Source organism: Dioscorea cayenensis, chromosome 11, assembly GCF_009730915.1.
Source record: "Dioscorea cayenensis subsp. rotundata cultivar TDr96_F1 chromosome 11, TDr96_F1_v2_PseudoChromosome.rev07_lg8_w22 25.fasta, whole genome shotgun sequence".
Lineage (NCBI taxonomy): Eukaryota > Viridiplantae > Streptophyta > Magnoliopsida > Dioscoreales > Dioscoreaceae > Dioscorea > Dioscorea cayenensis.
In genome coordinates this window covers 13652225-13674724 of record NC_052481.1, presented here as the reverse complement: position 1 = coordinate 13674724, position 22500 = coordinate 13652225, and the positions used below count along the sequence as shown (strand labels likewise).

Sequence of the window (22500 nt, the reverse complement as noted above, 5' to 3'; positions counted from 1 at the left end):
TGGGCCTTGTTGGAAGGTGATTTTTCAATGAGCAAAAGTTTTGATGGTGATGATGGGAATGCAAATAAAAGCACTGATCAAACTAGAAAGGATTGTGATGTTGTTGACTTTGGTGAGGAGGAAGAAGATGAAGCTAATGAGAAAAAAAGGGCCAAGACTTCAAGTGTATGGTTGGAGTTTAAAGAAATTGATCTTCCTGATGGTTCTAAAAAAGGAGAATACATTCATTGCAAGAGGAAGTTGGCTATAAATGCTAGCAAAAGTACAACTCAATTTAAAAGGCACTTGTCAACTTGCATGAAGAGAAAAATTTACCAAAATCAACAACAAAGGATTTCTTTCCAACCTGTACAAGGAGGTAATGGTGATGTTGAAATGCAACCGGCTCTCACAAATGGCAAGTTTGACATGGCAATAATGAGATAAGCAGCTGCACATTAAATATTGATGCATGAGCATCCTTTTTCAGTAATGGAAGAGGAAAGTTTTAATATGATGCAAAGATGTGGAATGCCTGAGTGGGAAAAAGTGTCGCGGGTTACTATCAAGAAATATTGTATGCAAGTTTATGAAGCCGGAAAAAAAAATTGAAGACATTGCTCAAGAATGTTAGCAAGATAAGCTTGACAACAGATTTATGGAAGTCTAGCAATCAAAAGATCGAGTATATGGTCTTAACAGCTCATTTTATTGATCATAATTGGAGATTGCAAAAGCGCGTTATCAATTTTGTTCGTCTTCCACCTCCTCGTCATGGTGTTGAGATTACCGATTGTATCTTTAAGTGTTTGAAGGAGTGGGGAATTGAGAACAAGGTTTTTACTATCTCTGTTGATAATGCTTCAAGCAATGATGTGGCAATTCAGATTCTTAAAGACACATTTTCAAGAACTAAGAGGTTGCTTTGTGGAGAAAAGTTATTTCATGTTCGTTGTTGTGTACACATTCTTAATCTCATGGTGCAAGATGGCATTTCTGAAATTGAAGAAATAATTGAAGATATTCATGAAAGTGTGAAGTTTATTAATCAAAGTGAAGCAAGATTGAAGTCATTTTCTGATATTGTGCAACAACTACAATTGCCGGAGCGAAAACTTATTCTTGATTGTAAGACACGTTGGAATTCAACATTTGAAATGCTATCAGTTGCAAAAAAATTTAAAGATGTTTTTCCAATGTTTAAAGATCGGACAATCCTTTATCAATGTTTCCCATGCCCTGAAGATTGGGAAAAGGTGGAGAAAATATATGAGATTTTAGAAGTGTTCAATGCCATCACAAAAATTATATTTGGTAGTGATTATCCAACTTCCAACTTGTTTCTCAATGAAGTCTATCATGTGAAAATGTTGCTAGACGAAAGGGCCAATGATGAAGATGAGTTTATTCAAGCAATGATTGGCAAAATGAAGGCTAAATTTGATAAATATTGGGGGAAATGCAATTTGCTTATGTCCGTGGCCGCCGTCTTGGATCCAAGATGCAAAATGAGGGTTGTTGATTTCACTTTTTCAAGGATGTATTCCGATAGAGAAGCAAAAGAAAATATTGCTAAAGTTCGAGAAGCTCTACATGAGATTTATGAAGAATATGTTCGTGAATATCAACATGGCAATGAGCATAGTGGTGAAACTCCAATGCATAATAATGATGATGTTAGTAATAATGGCAAAGACTCGTCAGGTTGGTCCGAATTTTCAAGTTATGTGAAATCTATTGAAAAAGCCTCGCCACAACAGTCAGATTTGGATACATATTAGCTGAAGGTTGTTTTATTTTTGAAGGAGATTCTAATCAATTTAATGCTTTAGAATGGTGGAAGGGAAGTACTTTAAAATATCGCATCTTGTCTAGAATGGCTCGTGACATACTTGCTATTCCTATCACTACAGTGACTTCAGAGGCTACTTTTAGTGCAGGCGGTAGAGTGATTGACACTTATCGTGCTTCATTGGCTCTTGAGACAGTGCAAGCATTGCTTTGTGGAGGAGATTGGTGTCAAAATCATCATGGAGTGAAGAAGAAAAACAAAGTGAGTTTATAATTATTCTTTCTTTAATATAATTTTTTTTTATTTTTCATGGTTTTTCTTGCTTTAATGTAATTTTTGACTATTCTTTGTTCACTTTGTATATATTAGAAAGAGAAGAAACCAATTGAGATTTCACTTGAAATACCTTGAAGCTCAAGTTTTAAAATGGTATGAAGAATTATGCTTGCATGTAAGTAACATTTAAGTTTGTCCATCTTTATTTTTTTTATCATCAATGATTAAAATGATTTGTTTTCTAATTACTCATTTGTAATTTTGTATAGGTTTGATGGAAACATTGGACCAAACCCTCACATTCAAGAAAATATATTCTTGAGATGGTGGATGTTGATGGTGGATTGATTGTTTTCTTAATATCTATGGACTTATTTGTTTGTTGTCAATGAATTGTATTCACACTTGTTTGTTTTTTATTTGTTTTACTCGGACTTATTAACTATGGACTTGTGTTATAATTGTTCTATTTGTTGTATTTTGATTAAGTATGAGTTCTATTTGTTTTTTTTAACAATATTTTGGAATGTTGTTGTTTTAGTTGATGTTGCATACTTGCATTTGGTCAAATATGAATGTATTTGTTTATCTTTGAAAAATTATAGAATGTTATTATTCTAGTTCTTGTATTTGGTCAAATTTGAATTGTGTTTGTTGTCTTTAAAAAATTTTAGAATGTGGTCATTTTAGAACGGATGGACAAAAATAGATTATCTTGTTTTGATTAAAATCAATGGGAAAAACTTTCGAGCTCGAGCATAATATTATTGGTCATGTTCAGCCTTTTCGAGCTTAGTCGAGCGAGCTCGAGTAGCTCAATTTGTGTACCGAGTCAAGCTCGAGTTATAAAATGAATACTCGATTGAGCTCAAGCCGAGTATCGAGTACCGAATATTCAGTCGAGCTCAAACTCGAGCTCGCTACTACTAGGCTCGAGCTCGATCGATTACACCCCTAATCAAGAGGATGACAGATATATTTCCAGTCTTTAAATTTTACAAAGCGTTGTTCGAGCTTGAATCTAAAGAAAAGATCAAATGCCTGAGGACAACCAATGAAAGACAATACAATGATAAAAAATTTGATGAATTATGTAAGTAAGAAGGTATCACAAGACAGTTCATTACAGTATATACTTCTCAATAAAATGGAATGACAAAGTAAATGAACATGACTCTATTGAAAAAAATAATAGCAATAATGAGAATTGCAGGCTTAAACAAGAAATTATGGGCATAAGCAGTCAACACCAAGACGGCTGCATGTGAGAAATGTGTGTGATGAGATTAAGTTAAGATTGGGTGAGTCAATTGATGGTTAAACTCTCTAATCTCATTCAACTATTTCCTATAAATAGGCAAGAGATGAAGCTCCCAGATCACACTAAGTGTAAGAGAAGGAAGTGAGAGTGAGGGAGTAGTGAGTGAGGAAAAAATAAAAATATTAGGGAGTTGGTCATTTTCCTCTAATTATAAGAGGGAATATATTTGATTTTTTTTCTTATAATTTGAGAGAATTATTACTCCTAATTTTCTTACTTGGTATAAGTCTTTTATCGTAGTCCATAATTTTTACCTTAATTTCACTACACTAAAAAAGAGCTTTAGAGGCGGTTTTTATGACCTATAGAGGCGGTTAAAATCGCCTCTATAGCTTTAGCGGTGAATTTTTCACCCGCCTCTAAACCGGCTCGTATTAAGCCGGCTCTAGAGTTTAGAGTCGGTTTGATACAACCGTTGGGTAAATTAATAGTTAAAGAAGCGGTTTTTAGAGGCGGTTATAACCGCCTCTACAATTAACAATGTTTTAACAACACTCATATTTTTAGAGGCGGTTATAACCGTCTCGAAAGATATTTTAGCTACAAAACCCTAGTTATAGTTTTAGAGGTGATTATAATCGCCTCTACAATTAATAAGGTAATAACACTCATATTTTTAGAGGCGGTTATAACCGCCTCGAAAGATATTTTAGCTATAAAACTCTAGTTATAGTTTTAGAGGTGGTTATAACCACCTCTACAATAAATAAGGTTTTAACAACACTCATATTTTTAGAGACGGTTATAATCGCCTCTACAATTAAAATTTTAAAACTCTAGTTATAGTTTTAGAGGCAGTTATAACCCCCTCAAAAGCATGCCTAATAATTAGCTTTTAATTAAATATATATTATTTAATCAATTAAAAACCTACTTTTTAATCAATTAAAAACCCACATTTTAATTGAATTCCATATTTCTCAAAAAAAAAAAACTGCATTGGCAGCCAAGTTTCACTTGATCATTTCTAAAACCTTTAGAACAACAACATCAAATAATAGACTTTTAAAGAAAAATAATTGTATTTCATCAACTCAGAAGAGTTTCAGATAATAAACACAGCTCTTTTGTTGCCTATATAATGCAATACAGATAAAATTTTCACATAGGAAGCAAAACACCTCAAAATGCCATCCACATGGATAGAGTTAGTAGCAACTCCAGCTTGACAAATCCCAGTTGCTAACTTTTGCTGTTAAACTGACATTTATCAAAAGCTGAGTAACAAGCAAATGTCCAAAACCGATGTGGTGATCGTCATTTCAATGACTGCTCTTTATTTTTTTGTCTGCTGGGAACACGAAAAGCTTTCTAATAGAACCGATCAGATCATCAACCTGTTAAGATGAATAAGGCAAAACAGCAGAATGTGGCAGTAAGAGTAGTGCCGTGCATTTAATATAAATAAAAAATCAGAAAAAGTAAATAATAAAAAATCACTAGACATTTACTAGAAGCCATTGGAAGAACTAAGTTTGTTTCCATCCAAGGACCATACCTGTTTACAGATTAGATGAGCTTCTAAGCATTCGTAAAGATAAATGCACTAATTTTTAACATTTATGATATTATACACACACATATATACCTGCTAACCATGAAGTTTGGGTAAACAAATGCATAAAATGCATCTGATCTGAGCTTATTGTCGTTTGTGGAAGCACTCTCACATCTTTGTACAATAATCTTATCATAAACCTACTAGAACTAATTAAAATAGGCGACTGTGATGAATTTTTATTTCATTGTTTCATGTTAATTCATAAGATTTTTGTACCTCGGTAGTGTATGTGTTCAGGTTGAGAGATGACGAAAAACCTTTATGTGCATAAGGAACATGATAGCCGCCATCTAAAAAATTATTACAGTAAACCTGCATGAAAAATACCATACACTCATTTACAGAAGATAAACTCATCAACACATGAGGAACATACCTTCCAATTACCAATCAATGACATATTCTCGCCTCCAGACATGTTTTACTGATAAATAATTCAAGTTGGTGCTCATTATTTCTGAACCATCCCCAAGCCATTCATACTCCACTTTCTTTGTAGTTGATTTTTGATGAAATGGTACATCTTTGTCCAAATTTATCCGAACAAAAGGTCCCCATGTAGCTAAGGTGATAGGTACTAACCCAAAGTCCTATAATCCATAAAAGAACATCAGTTAGAAAACCAATATAGTTTGCCTTGAGAATTAAACGTATCTATATATTTATACATCTTCGTTGAATTTCTGAATCCCTGCCATTCTGTTAGCATTCAAGAGTGGCCCATTTAATATGTAAGTCCATCCCTGTGAAACATAAGCATACCTATTTACAGATATGCTTATATCCAGACAAAGTACATACAACATATGCTTGTATCTAGACAAAGTAAATTAAGTTTTTTTTTCCTTGTGGCTACAACAAGATATAATGGCTTCACCTCAGATCCGTCCACAACCAAGGTAAATTAAGTTGGATTACTTGTTCAATTAAACAAACAACCAAAGCCTAAACTATCTAAAACTTAGCTGCAAGCAAAATGCTAACCAGATGCTCAAACTTAGTGTCTCGCTTAACTAGCAACCTCAATCCAAACCTTCTGAAAAAGGATCACTATATGCAAGCAAAATCAATGAAGCTTGGCATAAAAAAACTAACAGACAATAATCATATATGACCAAATCCAAGACAGCAATAGTAGAAACCAACCAATTAATAAAAAACAAGTGGCACACCAAATCTAATAGGAAAAAAAAAATACTTCATAACTCTCATGGATTAAGCTCTTGGCATTCAAACAAAAGTCAACAAAATGATGCACAAGTAATATAATAACCTTCAAAGCATTCATTCCATACTTGTACAACAATATAAGAAATTGCAAACTGAAATGTGATTCAGAGAACACACTAAAAAGGAAAAACAAAACAAATAAATGTAAATAATATGAAATAAGATAACTAGGCTCACCAGCCATAGCCCTTGGAGAAATAGTCAGTGTCTAGGGACACAGCAAGAGCAATAGCCATAGCTCTTTCAATCAAAGACAAAGGGTGGGCAACTTCTAATTCCGGAATCTAAAAGAAGAATCAAGAACATTGTTTCAGAAATGATATCTAATAAAACATGGTTAAAACTATATTTTAAGAGTAAAATCAAAAACACTTACCATAGAGGTCTAGCCAAATGGAGGACTTAAACCATGGTTGCCAAAGCAAATCACATATTATCCGGCATCAGTAAAAAGCCGCACATGCAATCAAAACAAATTATTGGTTTTTAATGTTTTCAAGGAACGATTAATCTATCAAAAGCAGATGCAACAAGACCTAGTTCTAGAGAAGTGATTATAAGTAAATTACAGTTAGCATTTGCTAAAGGTTGTCATGCCCAAAAAGAATCTTTACAATATGCAAAAAAAGTGAAACTTTTGTTTCACAAGTAGAGATGCATTATCTACTCCTTGAAAAAACTTTTCCTAGCATGATACTGGAACAAAATGTAACTAAATGAACAGACATTCAACAAGAGGCAATTGGAAAAATCGTCAAGAGCCCATAATCTTTACACTGTTTCCACAATGTAAAGATTACATATTACATGCATCAGGACAGAGATCAATGCTACCATGAAAATATTCAACTTATGGAACCACAGTGTTTGCACTTAACTTAATAATTCTTTAGTATGCTTACTCTTGGATTTTATCACTGACATATAACTATAAACCATCAGTTGTTAAGATACAAAAATTTCTTCTAAAAACCATAAGACTGATGCTATGTGAAAAGTAAAATACAACTTAGCATAATTGTAACCAGAGTCAACAGTAAGAGATCATGCCAATTGATAAACTATTACATACAGCAATGCAATTAAAAAGATGATGCTCTTCAAAATAGAATATGAAAGTGGCTGTCACCCTGCAATCATAAATTAATATTCCCCATGAAAAGATTCAACTGATCACAGAGTTCGCACTTATACCAATTCTTTACTAGGTTTACCCTAGGATTTCATCGCATCAATACCATTCCTCTCGTTTGTGTCCACAAAAACGCATCTCCATGTTCATATCTCCAACTTCGGCCTTCCACCTGAGATCCTTAGCCTATTAGATCAAAAGTATTAGAGGTATAAATCTCCAAAATCAATCTAAATGCAAACAAAGAAGTTCATAGATGCCTGAAACTGACTTATGATGTAAAACAATGCACTATGATGTCACCTTGCAGAGGAGATCTAAAACACTTTGTATGAGACTTGGTGGTTTAGATTGCCAGAGATGGGAATTTCGCCATGGAAACCGAGGGAAAAGCAGTGCAGAGCTCAATGCCTTGAGAAAGCGAGGGAAATGGAGGTGATGATGGCGTGGAAATGCGCCGTTAGATTGGTCTTCACTTTGACCTCAAGTAGCGATCGGATCGCCTTGATGTCGTCTGGATCAGAGGTGAGGTGGTCTTCGAGTGCACGGACTTTCTCATCGTCAGTGAAGGATTTAGGGAGGGTCTCGGACTGAGAGATGGGGGCGGCGGTGAGGGCTGGCTTGAGAGGGCGGCCGAGGAGGGCTGCGAGGGCGAGAGCAGTTACCGCGGACGGGATGAGGGTTCTGAGAGGGTTGTCGTGGGGCCGGGGTTGTGGGTGGCAGGAAGAAGGGAAGAGGGTTTCGGGAGGGGGGCACGAAGAGAAGAATTAGGGTGGGTGGCATGAAGAAGGAAAGAGGGTTTGGGAGGTGGGCACGAAGAATGAAGAGGAGAATTAGGGCGAGAGAGAGAGAGAAGAGGGGGGTTTAAATTGTTTTTTAAAACAAAATTAATGTAGAAGGGTTTAACTAAACCGGCTCTAAAACATGAAAAAATATCTTATTTTATTATAGAGGTGGTTTTATAAAACCCCTCAATTTAACCGTTTCTAAAACCCAAAAATGATGTAGTGTTTATTAGGGTTCCGTATAAAATTTGTGAGCGTTTTATTTTGCAAAATTATTTTCAGTTTTTTTTTTGCTGCAAATTTTCATAGCATGTTTTGCAGCAAATGCTCAAAAATAATCATGAATGACACAAAGGTTTCAAAAATCATGGATGACATATGTTTATCAATTGTGTTAATCGCATCAACCGTGTAACAATTATGCCACACTTGTGTTTATGTTTTCAATGTTTAATTAATTATGTTGAGATTTCTCTATGTTGAATCATGACAGCTTTTAAGAAGAAGAAAAAAGTCAGATGCTTTGTTAGTATTTATTCGTAGGATTCAATTTCATGCTCAAATCAACCTTGAAATAATTAAAAATAAGATGGGAAAGTTACCCTTTAGGCCATGTTTATGGTAAAAGTTCAAAATATTTTATTTTATAAATCCATATCTTATTTGAAGGGTTTTTTTTTTTAATATTATAAAAAGAAAAAAAATTTACTAAATTACGCATGTTTGGGATTATTTACCAAAATATGCAAGTTGGTGGAAAACGGTAAAACTTTACTTGTTTTTAGTTTTTTTTTATTTTTTTTATTTTAAAAATATAAAAAACGGGAGAGTTTCTCCCGTTTTCAAAATTTTATAATTGTTTTAATAAAAAAAAATGAAAAAGGGAGATGAACTCCCGTTTTTCCATTTTTTTATTTTAAAAAATCAAATGGTTGTTTTTCTTTTTGCATTATCAGGCTTTCTCTGCATTTAAAAAAAGCAAAAAGCCTTTTTGAGGTTTGCATTATTAGGCTTTCTCTGCATTTTTTTAAAAAAAGAAAAAGCTAAACAACCAACCGTTTGTATTATCAGACTTTCTCTGCATTTTTAAAAAAAGCAAAAAAGAAGCCACTTTACTAACTGATATTAATTTATCCGTTAAATTATTTTATTATTATTATTTCTTATATAATACTCACTTCCCACTTCATACTATCTCCCCCCATTCTCATTTTCTCCCATTTTAATCTTATTTCAAGTTCTAATTGTTCGGGTGTTTTATACTTACACATGTACGAGATTTCTGTTTATAATTTTCGATGACGTTCTTAAGATTACAGAGTGATCACATTTCATCCATTTTGTCAGAAAAGGTAATATTTTTGTATACTTAGATAACGTTGAAATTATTTATTTATTAATAATTATATTAAGACATTAGTTTCACATAATAATTTTTTTATATCATAATTATTAATCGCATTAATAATTATCTTATTAGCCGCCGAAGCATGTTTAATTAGATAACACACTATATTTTTAGGGCAATTTTTTTATTAATAATTGTATTATGTCATAATTAATTATTGTATTAATAATTGTTATATTAACCTTGAAGAATGTTTACTTAGATAGCCTAGTATGTTATTTGGTTATTTTTTTTATTAATAATTGTATTAAGTCATTATATTATATTAATGATTGTATTATATCATAATTATTAATCGTATTAATAATTATCTTATTAGCACCTCAATCATGTTTAATTAAATAACCCACTATATTTTTAGGGTAATTTTTTTATTATTAATAATCGTATTATGTCATTAGGTTTTATGAATAATTTTATTATGTTATAATTAATAATTGTATTAATAATTGTTATATTAACCTTGAAGCATGTTTATTTGAGATAACCTAATATATTATTAGGCTATTTTTTTATTAATAATTGTATTAAGTCATTATTTTAGATAACCAAGTATATTATTAGGTTGATTTTTTATTGTATTAATAATTGTTATATTATGGTGAAGCATGTTTATTTAGATAACCTAGTATATTATTAGGTTAATTTTTTATTAAAAATTATATTAAGTCATTAGTTTATATTAATAATTGTATTATTTCATAATTATTAATCGTATTAATAATTATATTATTAGGTTAGATAGATGATGTATTACATAAATAACACACCAATGTTTATGGTTTACTCTTTAATCATATTTAATTTTTCGATGACATATGTTCGGATTTATGATTTTTTCGTGTCTTATAGTTTTTTGAAGTCAACCTATTTTATTTTTCCATTTAATGTGAAATTGATTAATTTATAACTTTCTACAGCCTGATCGGGTTCTTAGGTGTAGACATGTGTCTATCGTAGAGCCTTCTCCAGAAATCATAGGCCTTTTAAGAGAAGCCAGGTTCTATCATACGGCTCAAATTCGTAATTTCCGAATTGATGCCCACTCTTGTGAGCGCATTAGTGGAGAGATGGCGAACTGAAACACATATATTCCACCTTAACTGTGGTGAGACAATAATCACGTTGGAAGATGTGGCCCTATTACTTGGCTTACCCATTAACGACCACGATGTCATCGGGCAGACTTCCGGCTTAGGAAGTGCTGTCTGTGCAGAGTTACTCAGAGTGGTCCCACCGATAGAGCAAAGGACAAGTCAGAGTATAACTCTAACGTGGCTTGAGGAAACATTTAGCATGTTGCCATACGATGCAGGTCAACGACAGATAGAATGTTATGCACGTGCCTATATCCTAAGGCTTATCGGTTGTGTCCTCATGCAAGATATGTCTCAGAACAGGGTTCATCTAAAGTGGTTACCACTTCTGAGGGATTTTACAGAAGTAGGAAGATACAGTTGGGGTTCAGGATGTCTAGCAACCTTGTACAGGTCTTAATGTCGTGCATCCAATAAGGATATGAAAAATATCAGTAGATCTATGATATTACTTCAATCATGGGCATGGTACAGGATTTTAAGTATATCCTCTCGAACCCGTACTATCATATCCTTTCCTCTAGCTCGAAGGTGAGAGCAAATTAAATTGATGATTCATTTTACACTTAATTATAATCCATTGAAATTATAATTCATTCTCATTTTTTAGGTGGGCGCATATTGAAGTGGATGATGATAGCCGCAGCAACAAGCACAATGTGAAGATATATAGGCAGTTACTAGATCGGTTGGAGATGCAACAGGTAATGTTGTTAAAAAAAACTAATAATTCATACACATATTTTAGGTATTAATAATCGTTGATTATTTGGTAAATAATTTTGAACAGTTTATATGGCGGCCTTGTGATTCGAACGAGATAATCGCACAAGTGCCACATGACATTTTCCCGGACATTTATGGACTGCGTTTACATCATTGATTTGCTTCGAAGTTGTTGAGTGGCACCAAACAGATCGAGTGACAAGACAATTTAGCTTCGCCCAAGGTGTTCCTCTCGATCTAGTTTGCATTGGACCGACCCATGATCATGATCTTCATGGCAGAATTGACACAGATTGGGCATTGATGCACAGAAGATGGATTGGATATTGGAGAGATAGAGCGTCACTTTGCCTCAGCCTCCATGTTCCTGCCAAGAATAACGCAATGTCGGTAGAATATTATGACTGGTATACTACTAATACCATATTATTTTTATGGATAGATTAGGACCTGGTGGATCCTCGTACGAGAGGGAACACTTTTTTTGCAGAGAAAGCCTAATAATGCAAACCTCAAAAGGCTTTTTGCTTTTTTAAAAATACAGAGAAAGCCTGATAATACAAAAGAAAACAACCGTTTGATTTTTTTTAAATAAAAAAATAGGAAAAATTTTGAAAAAAAATTATAAAATTTTGAAAACGGGAGAGTTTCTCCTGTTTTCATTTTTTTAACTGAAAACAGAGAAAATTTTACCGTTTTTCACCAACTTACGTATTTTGGTAAATAATCTCAAACTTATGTAATTTAGTAAATATTTTTTTTTTAATATTTTAAAAAAAAAATGCCCCTATTTGATGTGGCAAAATATTTATTTGGATTGGACAGACAATCCTTTTCCACATGTCAGATTTGTAGGCACTTCAGAAAATGTTAAATAAAAACCGTGATTTAAGGTTACAGACCACTGTGTTATGCCACCAATACAGATAAAAAAAATAATAAGTACATATAAAAAAATATTAAAGATTATAAAACAGAACTATGCAAGTATCAATAGCCAGAATTGATTCGTTTTGTCACAAATCACATATACCATCACATGCAAGATCCAAATCTTGGAAAGCTTCAGAAGCAACATGATAAAAACACAAACCCAAAGGACATAGACATTATTTTTTCAAAAACAAACCTTTGTGCCATCCATTATTTTTTTTTTAAAGAATTATGTTATACTTGTTCATGTTTTACAGGTAAAAGGAAATTGTTATACAAAGAAAACATGGAAGCACCTTCCCAAGTTCCCAACAAGGAAAATATCACCAAAAAAAAAACCCTCAGCTCATGGGCCACAAGGCTAGGGCAAGTGAGAAGCCTTTTCCAACTCAAAAGCAAATATATAAGAAGTAATGCAGTATAATCTCAACTATCATTGGAAAACTAGTTTGGATCAACAACAGACAACCGCAAACATTGGCACATCACCTCCTTGGAGATCTGAAACTGTAAGATGATTTTCTTGACATAACAAATAAGATAGAAATACAAAGTTTACAGATATTAATATATTATGTCCTTTTGCACAAGCTGAATGTCATCGCCCTAGCAGCCCTCAGTCACAGCCAACTTGTGCTTTTATCTTTTGGGTCCTCAAAGGATGCAGTTGTCATAGCCAAGAAATATTGGTTGAAGTCAAGAAAATTTCCAATTGATACACATTATCATGATTTTGTTCATTGAAAACATCCCCTGACTCGGGGGAGTCAACTCCATTTGGGCAATCAAATGACCTTTGTTGCATATCTGGAGCCTTGAGTAACCATTGCGCTAATCCCTGCGAATCAGATAAAACATTCAGAGTTAAAAAAGCCATCCATGATATACAAAACTAGATGAGGCAAGATGAAATAAATTTCAGATTGCTTTTCTAGTGTTATGCTCATTTGTGAAAATTTATAGTTATGAAACTATTTAAGCATGGAGATATATACAAACTACATATATCCATTTGAGAAGATTTAAGTTTCTAATAACTAATACTAATGTTAGCAACTTTGACAAAAAGTAATGTGATTGCTAGGTCACTGCCATAAATGCCATGGCATTATCAACTAGATAAATTGAGCACCTTAACATAGTCGCATAGATATAAAATTCTTGATCTTGTTGATCTGAGAGGTTCCTCGGAAATTGGTAAAATCAAATCAAACCTCACCATGAGAGTGAATTTAAAGGTTTACATGCAGATAACTTTGTTACCTGCCAAAGCATGAAGGTAAAAGATTCTAATAATGGGTACTATTGTTAGCAACTTCAATAAAAGTTGTGGTTGCGAGTTTACTGCAATTAATTCGACCACAAACTAAGCATCTTGTGAACCTTGGCAAGACTTGTATCTGAAATCCATTTCCTTGTTCATCTAAGAGGTTGCTTAGAAAAGGACAGACACAAACCTAACCGCCAGGCCAGGTGTCAAGGGCCTACATGTAGTTAACTTTCAGGTTGCCAATTGATTAAAAACTATTGAAAAGGCCCACATGCATTTAACTTTCAGGTTGCCAATTGATTGAAAAGCTATTGAAAGCGCCTACATGCAGTTAACTTTCAGGTTGCCAATTGACTGAAAATCTATTAAACATATAAGATAAATCATTAGTCGATGCTGACTAAAGAGAAATGTAATGTCACTCACTTAATAGCTTAACTTTTAAGGATAGAGCATTAGTTAATTTTTGGCATCAAATCCCACCGCCTTACCAGTTAGTTAGAACTTGGCAAATTGTAGAATTTGTCACTACAAAGATACAAATCATTTTCCTTTATTTGCAAGAATAAAATTGCTTCATAATTGTCCTAACAATTTCAAGTATACCTCAAAAATAGTAGTAGCTTAATCAATGATAAAAAAAAAGCTACTACAAACTACAAATGGAAGCAACATAAACACCTCAGCAAAATAACATGAAAACCAGAGTACAATTCTACAAACACAAGAACTGATTAACTAGAAATCCACAAAATCAACTTCAAAATACCCAAAAAAAAAAGGTGTATCATAAGAAGGGCATATGAATAAAAATGAAAGGCAGCAAGGAACAGCATACCAGTATTTGATCATGCCATCCCATCCACAAGTGGCAACCTTGCTCTGCTCCAATGGATGCCACTCAACCCCGATGCACACTCCTTCATGACACTTCAAAGTCCTGAAAACCTTGCAACTTTTCCAATCCCAGAACCAACACTTACCCTCCCCATCTCCTGACATTACAAACCTCCCATCGGGAGAGAAGTTCACTTGACAAGCATATCCAGCTACAATGTGCCCTGAGAACCTCTTCTTCTTGTTCAACTGGAACCTCTCCTTGGTACTATATATCAGAATCTGATTGTCCAAACTCTGAGCAGCCAACCAATTGGAATTAGGATGAAGAGATATTGAAGGCATGGAATGCATATGAGGCTCACTGATATACTTTATAACCACAGGAATCCCAAACTCCCAAACTCGAAGGGATTTATCATCGCTCGAAGTGACAAACCTCCTGTTATTATCAACAAAAGTGATTGTATTCACAGCTCCCAAATGCTGGTCATATTCTTGAGTTATCTCCCCGGACTTCATATCCCACTGCACAATCTTCTTGTCACTCATACCAGCCAAGAGAATGTTCTGTTTATCTTCATCCGGATTGAGCTTCACAACATAAGGAATTTTCCCAGTGGAGAATGTGGAGATCACCTTCCCGGTTTCGGTATCCCAGTACTTGATGTGCTTATCATACCCCGCGCTCAAGAATTTCGTACCATCATTGGAGAAGGAGATGTCGCGCACCGCCTTCGAATGGCCCATGTAGGTACGCATACACTTGCCTGAATTGAAAACGTCCCAAATCTTGACCTTGGAATCCATACCAGCCGAGAGGAGCAGGTGGCCGTGCTTGGGAAAGAAGCGGATAGCGGAGACGCCCTTGGTGTGGCCACTCCATGTGTGTATCCAGCGTTTGGGGATGTAGCAATGCTCATTGGCAGGCTTGGCGTCCTTAGGGGGTGCAATCCAGGATCTCCCCTGGTAATCATGTTCTTCCTTCCCATGGAACGTGCTCTTGTCGGCATGCTCTGCGCGGTCTCGTCCTTCTCCGCCGCGCTCCTTCTCAGCCTTCTTCTCGGCATACTCCTCAGCATACTTCTTCTGCTCTTCAGTGAGCTCGGTGGGAAGCTCCTCCTTCTTCCCGGACCAAGGGCTCTTCTTGTTCTTCAGAAGCCATTGCTCGGACGCAGGGTTCTCGGCCTCGGGGCCAAGATCGGATTTAGATTCCTCATCACCGGACTTCATCTGGAGGCGGCGGCGCTTTTGCTCTTGCTGAGGGATATTGTAGACGGAAAGGGCGTTGTTGGTGGAGAGGGATTGGAGATCACCGACGAAGGAGAGGCCAGAGGGGTCAGAGGCGTAGCCGAAGTTGTGGAAGGTGTTGTACTGCTCATCAAAGAGGAAAGGTTGGATGGACGCATCCTCGACGAAGCCAAGCTTGTGGTTGCGCATGCCCTGGGCGACGCCGTCCTTGGCGTAGGGGTGGGCAGGACCATGTATAGGAGCCCAGAGCTGGTCATAGGTAGGATTGAAGGAGACGGCCCGCTGGGTGGGATCGAGAGGGCCGCTGAGCGCACGGGCGGCGCCCGCGACAGAGAGTGCGAGGGCCGTGTCGTCAACACGAGGAGCTGACGATTTGGATGGTAGAGAGATTCGTGGGGGAGACAAGGAGTCATCCTCGTCCTCTGGTTCTAGTTCTGGTTCCGGTTCTTCTCCGGTGGCGGGTTTCTCCGGCTGGTTCACCGGGGATCCGGCGTCGTTCCCAATGTCGTCGTCGTCGCTCTTGTCGGCGTAGTTGCGGAGGAGATCCATGGCGGCCGGAGAGATCGATGAAGAGAAGAAGGGGAAGACGGAGGAGAGAAGAGAAAACCCTAGTTTTTAAGTGGAGGAGTGTTTCCGGCAATCTAATCGAACACAGGATGCAGCAATTCTTGTTGACGTGGCGATTTTTTATTGGATGAATTGAAAATTTTTAATAATAACCGATGAAAAGCATAAATTACACATGCATTACACAATTTAATTAAAAATTTCATCTAGAAATATCAAATATGGGAAAAATAAAGAAGTTTATATTTTTTTAAAAAAAAAAAACAATTCAATGTTCATTTCTGTTTAAATTAAAAATTATACTTTAATATCGTTCGATAATTATTTTTTTTTTTTTTTGAAGAGTGCTTAATTTGCAAGGAAAAAACTAAATGCTATTTATTATTTTGAATTATGCATAATAAAAGGAAAATAAGGGGTGTTATATGTAAATATCCCCGAACTGGCAATGTTACTTAAACCTCCTCACCTTCAGAAGGCCGCTTAAGCCTGGAGCCAATCCGCAGAGCTCTCTCGCAGGTATGACTCTGCTATTCCTCCGGATTCATGGAGTTTGATTTGTGTTTTTCACTAGAAATGAAAGGCCCCTTTCCATTTGAACCTCTGTGTGCATGTCTATGACTTGTTATTTTGTTGATTTATTTGGATTTTAGGTTCCTGTTTATGTGTTTCTATGAAGAATAGGATGGGGGAGTTCATAGATGGTTTGGTTTTGTTAGTCTAAATCTCTCAAGTTTTAGTGAAATATGTGCTTTCCGATTATATAGTAAATACCAGGTTGGAGTTTAAGATTTCAATGTTCAAGTTAGGGTTTTTTTTTTCCTTCTTAAAATCAAATTGCTTGTGCTCTTGTTTATAATCTTAACTTTGAAGTTTGAATTATAGAATTATGATTGCATTTGTATTCACTCCCTGTAGAAATGAAAAATATATTGAAAATGAAGAAATAAACTGAATTTGAAAGAAAAATAGAATGGTGATAGAGAAAAAAAATCTGTATTTGCTATATGTTGTGAGTTTTACGCAAAGGAGCTATTTATAAGGGAAATTACAGCCCATATATTTGACGTATGAGTATTACAATCCACATCTTTGACATGTGTGTTTGAAGCATTGACATACAACTCACATCTTTGACATGTGTTATAAGCTTTGACATATGTTAACATTCTTATCAAACTCAAGGTGGTAAAGAATTTGCCAGCTTGAGTTTGTAAAACGGATTTTGAAATCGATGAGGCTGATGTGATTTGGTGAATATATCTGTCATTTGATACTGTGAAGAAATAAGAAGTTGGATAGTGCCTAGTAGTACGTGATGCCACGCTAGATGACAATTATTCTCAATGTGTTTGGTATGTTCATGAAAGACATCATTATGAGCAATTTCTTTGCATTTTGGTTATCATAATGAAGAGGAGCTGCATAGGAGAAGGTAACGCCCATATCTTGATGTAACCGATGTAACCAAAGGAGCTTAGAGGGTGTATCACTGAAACACAATATTTTGCTTCTGTACTAGAGCGAAATCATCCCAGAATCTGATGGTTCATGCCATCCCAAGATACTAGATGCTCTATGAAGGCCTTTTCATGCTCATCTTTCTTTCTAGGAACATATCTTTGTTCCCTGACATTGTTATTGTAGGTTCTTCTAACATGTCATGTGATAGTTCTTATAGTTTGGCCTAAACTACAACTGACCTCATCACCTCTTCACCTTATAGTTCTTATTGAAGAATTGTAGCTTAGATACCAGAATATTTTTGAGGGCATTGTGCGCAAGGCATGAACTTTTTAATTGTCTTGCTCTGTGATAATTGTGGGCTCTTGAGAGCAGCCCGTGCGGGCAGTGATATACCAGTTTATTGGGATTAGGTTTTTCCAACATATAGTAAGCATTTAATATACTTTGATGGAAGTGAATTTGCAATAACAAATAGAGAAGCATCAGCATGCTTTCAGCTGTTGCATTTTGAAGTTGTTGACAATGTGATATGGTTAATTGATTTAGAAATGGTTGTGAATGTTAAACCACACTTTATAAATCTTGGTGTCTTTCCAGCTCATTGCTGCAGCAGCCCATATCATTGCATAGAATTGACCAATTTTGATTTCCTCTTAGAACATTATTGCAGCCATTCATGTTGTTAATTTCCTCGACAAGGTTTGTGTTCTTTCCCAGTAAATCTTGTTTCCTTTGTTTAGGATATATAATCCTAGTAGAGTATATTATATATCCATTTAAATATAATATAATGTATGATTCCATCCTAGAATAACATTCCTAGCAAAGTAAAACATGGGAATCATTTTTCATAGCATTTTGAAATGATATGTTTGATTCACTTGTAAAAGTTGCTAAGAATGTAACATTGACATGTTTGTTTCAATAAGATGTTCTCTAGAGGTATACTTAAGGGATTCAATTATCAAAATACCTTGATCTTATTATTATTTTTTTAATTTTTAATTTTTATATTATTTAATTTAAATACCTCTTAACTTTATTTTATTTTGTTTTAACGTTGGTCTACACTACACAATAATCCTATAAAAAAACTTTGTAAAGCTTGGTATACATATGTGCATTCTTTTATAATTATAAGTAATATACTTAAACAATATTTGTTAAATTTGGATTTTGATTAAAATCTATTTGTTTTAAGATATGATCAATATCTATTTATTTATTAAGTTTAATTGAATCAAATCTTCATCATATGTAATTTAATATGTAATAAATTTATTAAATTTTTTACCTAATAGTATATGAACAAATTTGTTTTTATCTTTAGTCTCATCTAGACTTTTTACAAAAACAAACAAAAAGGCATATTGCCATCTTAATATCTAAAATTTTATCAAAAAGTTGATTTTTTATTTTAATTTAATTTTATTTTTTTGCAAAATTCTTGTACAAGATATTTCAATTAGAAAACCTAATCTAACTATACAAATAGTATAAATTGTAGTTAGAGGAATAGAAGTACCTAAGAGTAAGGAAGGAGAAAGAGAGGGATGGATTGTTGGTGGCAATGAACATACCTCCTCTACTCCTTGATTCTTTATCCACTCTTTGACATTTTATCAATTATACAAGGGTAAGTTTGGAAATATTTTTGTCTAAATATTCTCAGGTAATAGTAATCCTGCATCCCTTAGCTTTATGCATGGAATTAAATTATCATAATTTATGTGAATTCCACACCTATGGGTTTACCACTTTCCCACCCATTTTAGCATTTTGTATGAGCCAAAGGTGAGAATGTAACATATCGCGTGCAAATTCCTAGCAATCCTTTAAAGATCACATGAACTAAATCACCCCTAAAGGTAAAATTTTCCGGGCCATAGCCCTTGAGAAATACTCTATTTTTGTTCATGGGTTAGCCTTGAAGAGTTCTGCTCAAGTCTGTTTTTTGTATGACAATGCTCCAACTCTAGCATTCAGTGTATTCAATATAGCTATGCTTATTCTGTAAATAGCTCTCCTTGTTCTAGGGGTTTTTTTATTTTTTTTATTTTTTATTTTTTAAATATTGGTTCTCATAAGAAGTCATTCAATCGTTATTGTTCCCTTTTCAGAACATCTGTGGAGTAAGATTATGTCATTTTTTTTCATTTATTCAGAAACTTTATACATTCATATGGGCATAAAAAGATCAGGAGGTGATCTTTATTGCCAATATCCCATTACTATTTTGGTGAGCTTTTTTTAAGAGTTTGCTCACTCAATTTTCATTTTGTTCTTTGCTTGGTTTGAATCTTAACTCCTTGGTGCAGTTAAAAATGAACCTTTACTCTGTTATTGACATAAATGTTGTGTGAGCCATGCTCTGATTTAGTTTTAAAATGCAGCTAGATGGTGGAAAACGTCTAATTTCAAAAAACAAAATGGTCCATCCATTCGATGTAAATCATCTTTCTCGCATGTTAAGCTTCACAAAATTTCTAGCAATTGACCATTTTGAGCTGGCTTTTTTTGCCATCGTTGTCCCAACTGAAATGTTCTCTTTTTGGGATTGCTTTGGATGGTTACAGGCTTAATTATGTGACTTGAAGAAATTACGTACCTACTTCATCATATGTTGTCTGGACAGCTTTTCTGATTTAGCTCTTGAGACTAATATGAGTTCAGCAGTCATTAGTCATTATATGATTGAAGCATACTTAACATCAAAACAAAAGGTGTGAATCTTTTAAAGAGGTATCTGATTCTAGCAATATGCAAAGCATTACAGAAAATATCAGAGTTCTAATGTTCTAAAGTGCTCGTTGGATATTCTATTGAAGCATTTTTACATCTGATTCCTTGTTTTTGCAAGGGAAAAGATTAAAGCAAGTGCATGAATTAGAATAGTATCTGTACCTTATGCCTAACTGCAGGGACCTGTTATTTCTGATTTCTTAATAAGTTAGAAATAAAAAAATAAAAAAAAAAAGAATGGAAACCATATGAACCAAGGATAGATGACTTCTTCCAGCAAATTCATGCATTTCCATGCCTTGATTTCTTGTCTTCAATTGTGCATGGCGGTCATCAGAGATTACAGTAATAAGCTATTCCTTTTTTTTTTTTTTATTTGATACTTATCTCCTTGATGCAGATATCAAGCGATGGAAAAAGTTCAAGCGGATACACATCCTAAATCAAGAGTGAAGGCAACATTGTATCTCGGCTCTGAATCATATTCTGTCGTTTCTGACACAGGCCTCATCTCGCGAGAATTGGCTTCAGTGAAAGCGGAGAGTATGAGCATACTGACAGGGTTCATCACCAAGCATAATGTTCCAAACGATGTCCCTGATGAACCACTCGAAGGCTCTGACGATGAAGAAAGTGAAGAACCTAAGAATCCTTCCAAGAAATCCAAGAAGCAAAAGTAGCTTCTTTGCGAACAAATGTCGATGGTTAATCCCACTCTTTATTATTGTGGTTTGCTGTAATGATTATTGTTCATTTGGGAAGTCAATTCTAGAACTCATTTGGTAATGAATATCAGAGTCCTTTACATAATGAATCGTTGGGAATTGATTCCTCTTGGAAAACCATGACGTCCATGCAAAATGTAAAACTTTGTTTAGGAACTAGAACGGTAAACATTTGAAGATTTTGTTCTGAAATCACTTAAAAGCAGATGTGAGGCTTGATCTTTTATAAATGTGTAAACTGGAACTGATGCAGGAGTGGAAGATGAAAACCGAGATGCAGGTTTGAGGCGAAGCCGGCGTAGCAGCAAAGGCATTCATGGAGAAAGGTTCAGGGACTTCGTGCCAAATTGATGAGGAGTATCAGCTTTGTGATTAGCTAATTAGTATTATAATTAGTGATATAATTAGAGTAATGAATGAATGTCTTGTAATTCAAGCAACCAAGGTTACTAGAGAGACATGTATTTCAGTGTGACGTGTCCTGGCACGTGATATTTTTGAGAAAATGCCTCACTGAAGAGGTTGTTACAATGATTGTAGAGATCCTTATATTAGAAGGGGTACAGTAAATGAAAAAGTATGGAATATTTGCTCTAATTCTCTCTTCTTTCTCTCTTCATCTCCTTCTTCTTCCCGTCTTCTTCCATGTTATTTTCTCTTAAAGTTTACTGAGAATTGGTGCGGTTCCCGCATCAAATTGATGCTTTTCATTGATTCATGATGGGGCATGGTGACTCGCGCACGCGGTGGAGGAGCAATTGGCATCTATGGTCGATCAACTCGCTCGGAATGACTCTGTTTTTGCCAAAATTGATTCATTGTGTTCGACAGTCCAGCGAATCCTTTAAAGCCATCTGAAAGAGCAACTCTGAAAAATTTGATCTACTGCGAAACTTTATGGCGTCTCAACAGGCCATCATGGCTGAGATGATAAACAAATTACAGCAGTTAGATCGCTCCTCCAATTCATCATCATCCATATCCCAGCCCTTACTCCTCCCACTTCCAGCCTCGCCTCCTTTGCCATTATTCCAAACTCACACCCCATTAACTCCATCTCCATTACATTCTCCTAATTCCACATCCACTCCTCGACTACCCAAGATTGAGGTCCCTCTGTTCTCCGGTGAGCACATCCTTGGTTGTTCCTAAACAACCACTTCTTTCACTTTCACCAAACACCAGATGATCAGCGAGTTTCAATAGCTGCCTTCTACTTAACCGGTTAGGCCCTTCAATGGTTTCAATGGTTACATTCGACTTCTCAATTGTCTCATTGGAATGATTTTTGTTAGGAAACTGGAATTGAGATTTGGGCCATCCTCCTTTATCAATCATGATGCCACTCTCTTCAAACTCCGGTAATCATCCACCGTCTCTGCATACTTATGCTAATTCGAA

The 22500-nt window shown here is 35.0% G+C and overlaps 5 protein-coding genes across 16 annotated transcripts; 3 read left to right on the top strand and 2 right to left on the bottom strand.

Annotated features, from left to right (window-relative positions):
• The first annotated feature begins 668 nt into the window (after nucleotides 1-668).
• LOC120271622 (zinc finger BED domain-containing protein RICESLEEPER 2-like) lies at nucleotides 669-1760 on the top strand. Its single transcript, XM_039278296.1, has one exon. It carries the CDS (start codon nucleotides 669-671, stop codon nucleotides 1758-1760), a length of 1092 nt encoding a protein of 363 aa, XP_039134230.1.
• Nucleotides 1761-4425: 2665 nt separating this feature from the next.
• Nucleotides 4426-7958, bottom strand: LOC120271944 (choline monooxygenase, chloroplastic-like). 9 transcript variants are annotated; one of them, XR_005540084.1, is made up of 6 exons: nucleotides 7595-7958; nucleotides 6536-7477; nucleotides 6337-6443; nucleotides 5598-5672; nucleotides 5306-5519; nucleotides 4426-5241 (listed from the first exon to the last, which is right to left on the bottom strand). XR_005540084.1 is itself a non-coding variant. In XM_039278629.1 (4 exons), the coding sequence occupies exons 1-4, from the start codon at nucleotides 5284-5286 to the stop codon at nucleotides 4701-4703; spliced, it is 303 nt and encodes a 100-aa protein (XP_039134563.1). In that variant the 5' UTR covers nucleotides 5287-5295; the 3' UTR covers nucleotides 4426-4700. The 9 variants fall into 9 exon arrangements, 2 of the variants coding, with proteins under 2 accessions (XP_039134563.1, XP_039134564.1); XR_005540083.1 differs by lacking the exon at nucleotides 5598-5672 and having other exon boundaries at nucleotides 4426-4705; nucleotides 5146-5241; XR_005540085.1 differs by lacking the exon at nucleotides 5598-5672 and having other exon boundaries at nucleotides 6536-6560; nucleotides 7354-7477.
• Nucleotides 7959-10522: 2564 nt separating this feature from the next.
• On the top strand, nucleotides 10523-11464 carry LOC120271621 (protein MAIN-LIKE 1-like). Its single transcript, XM_039278295.1, has 4 exons — nucleotides 10523-10974; nucleotides 11056-11112; nucleotides 11192-11285; nucleotides 11372-11464. Exons 1-4 carry the CDS (start codon nucleotides 10523-10525, stop codon nucleotides 11462-11464), a joined length of 696 nt encoding a protein of 231 aa, XP_039134229.1.
• Nucleotides 11465-12644: 1180 nt separating this feature from the next.
• LOC120272156 (pre-mRNA-processing factor 17) lies at nucleotides 12645-16239 on the bottom strand. The gene is made up of 2 exons (XM_039278917.1): nucleotides 14349-16239; nucleotides 12645-13078 (listed from the first exon to the last, which is right to left on the bottom strand). Exons 1-2 carry the CDS (start codon nucleotides 16145-16147, stop codon nucleotides 13072-13074), a joined length of 1806 nt encoding a protein of 601 aa, XP_039134851.1. The 5' UTR covers nucleotides 16148-16239; the 3' UTR covers nucleotides 12645-13071.
• Nucleotides 16240-16619: 380 nt separating this feature from the next.
• LOC120272645 lies at nucleotides 16620-21329 on the top strand. 4 transcript variants are annotated; one of them, XM_039279516.1, is made up of 3 exons: nucleotides 16638-16684; nucleotides 20209-20355; nucleotides 20775-21329. In XM_039279516.1, exon 3 carries the CDS (start codon nucleotides 20785-20787, stop codon nucleotides 21052-21054), a length of 270 nt encoding a protein of 89 aa, XP_039135450.1. In that variant the 5' UTR covers nucleotides 16638-16684; nucleotides 20209-20355; nucleotides 20775-20784; the 3' UTR covers nucleotides 21055-21329. The 4 variants fall into 4 exon arrangements, with proteins under 4 accessions (XP_039135449.1, XP_039135450.1, XP_039135452.1 ...); XM_039279518.1 differs by having other exon boundaries at nucleotides 20209-20374; XM_039279517.1 differs by lacking the exon at nucleotides 16638-16684 and adding an exon at nucleotides 20022-20079.
• The last annotated feature ends 1171 nt before the right edge of the window (nucleotides 21330-22500 follow it).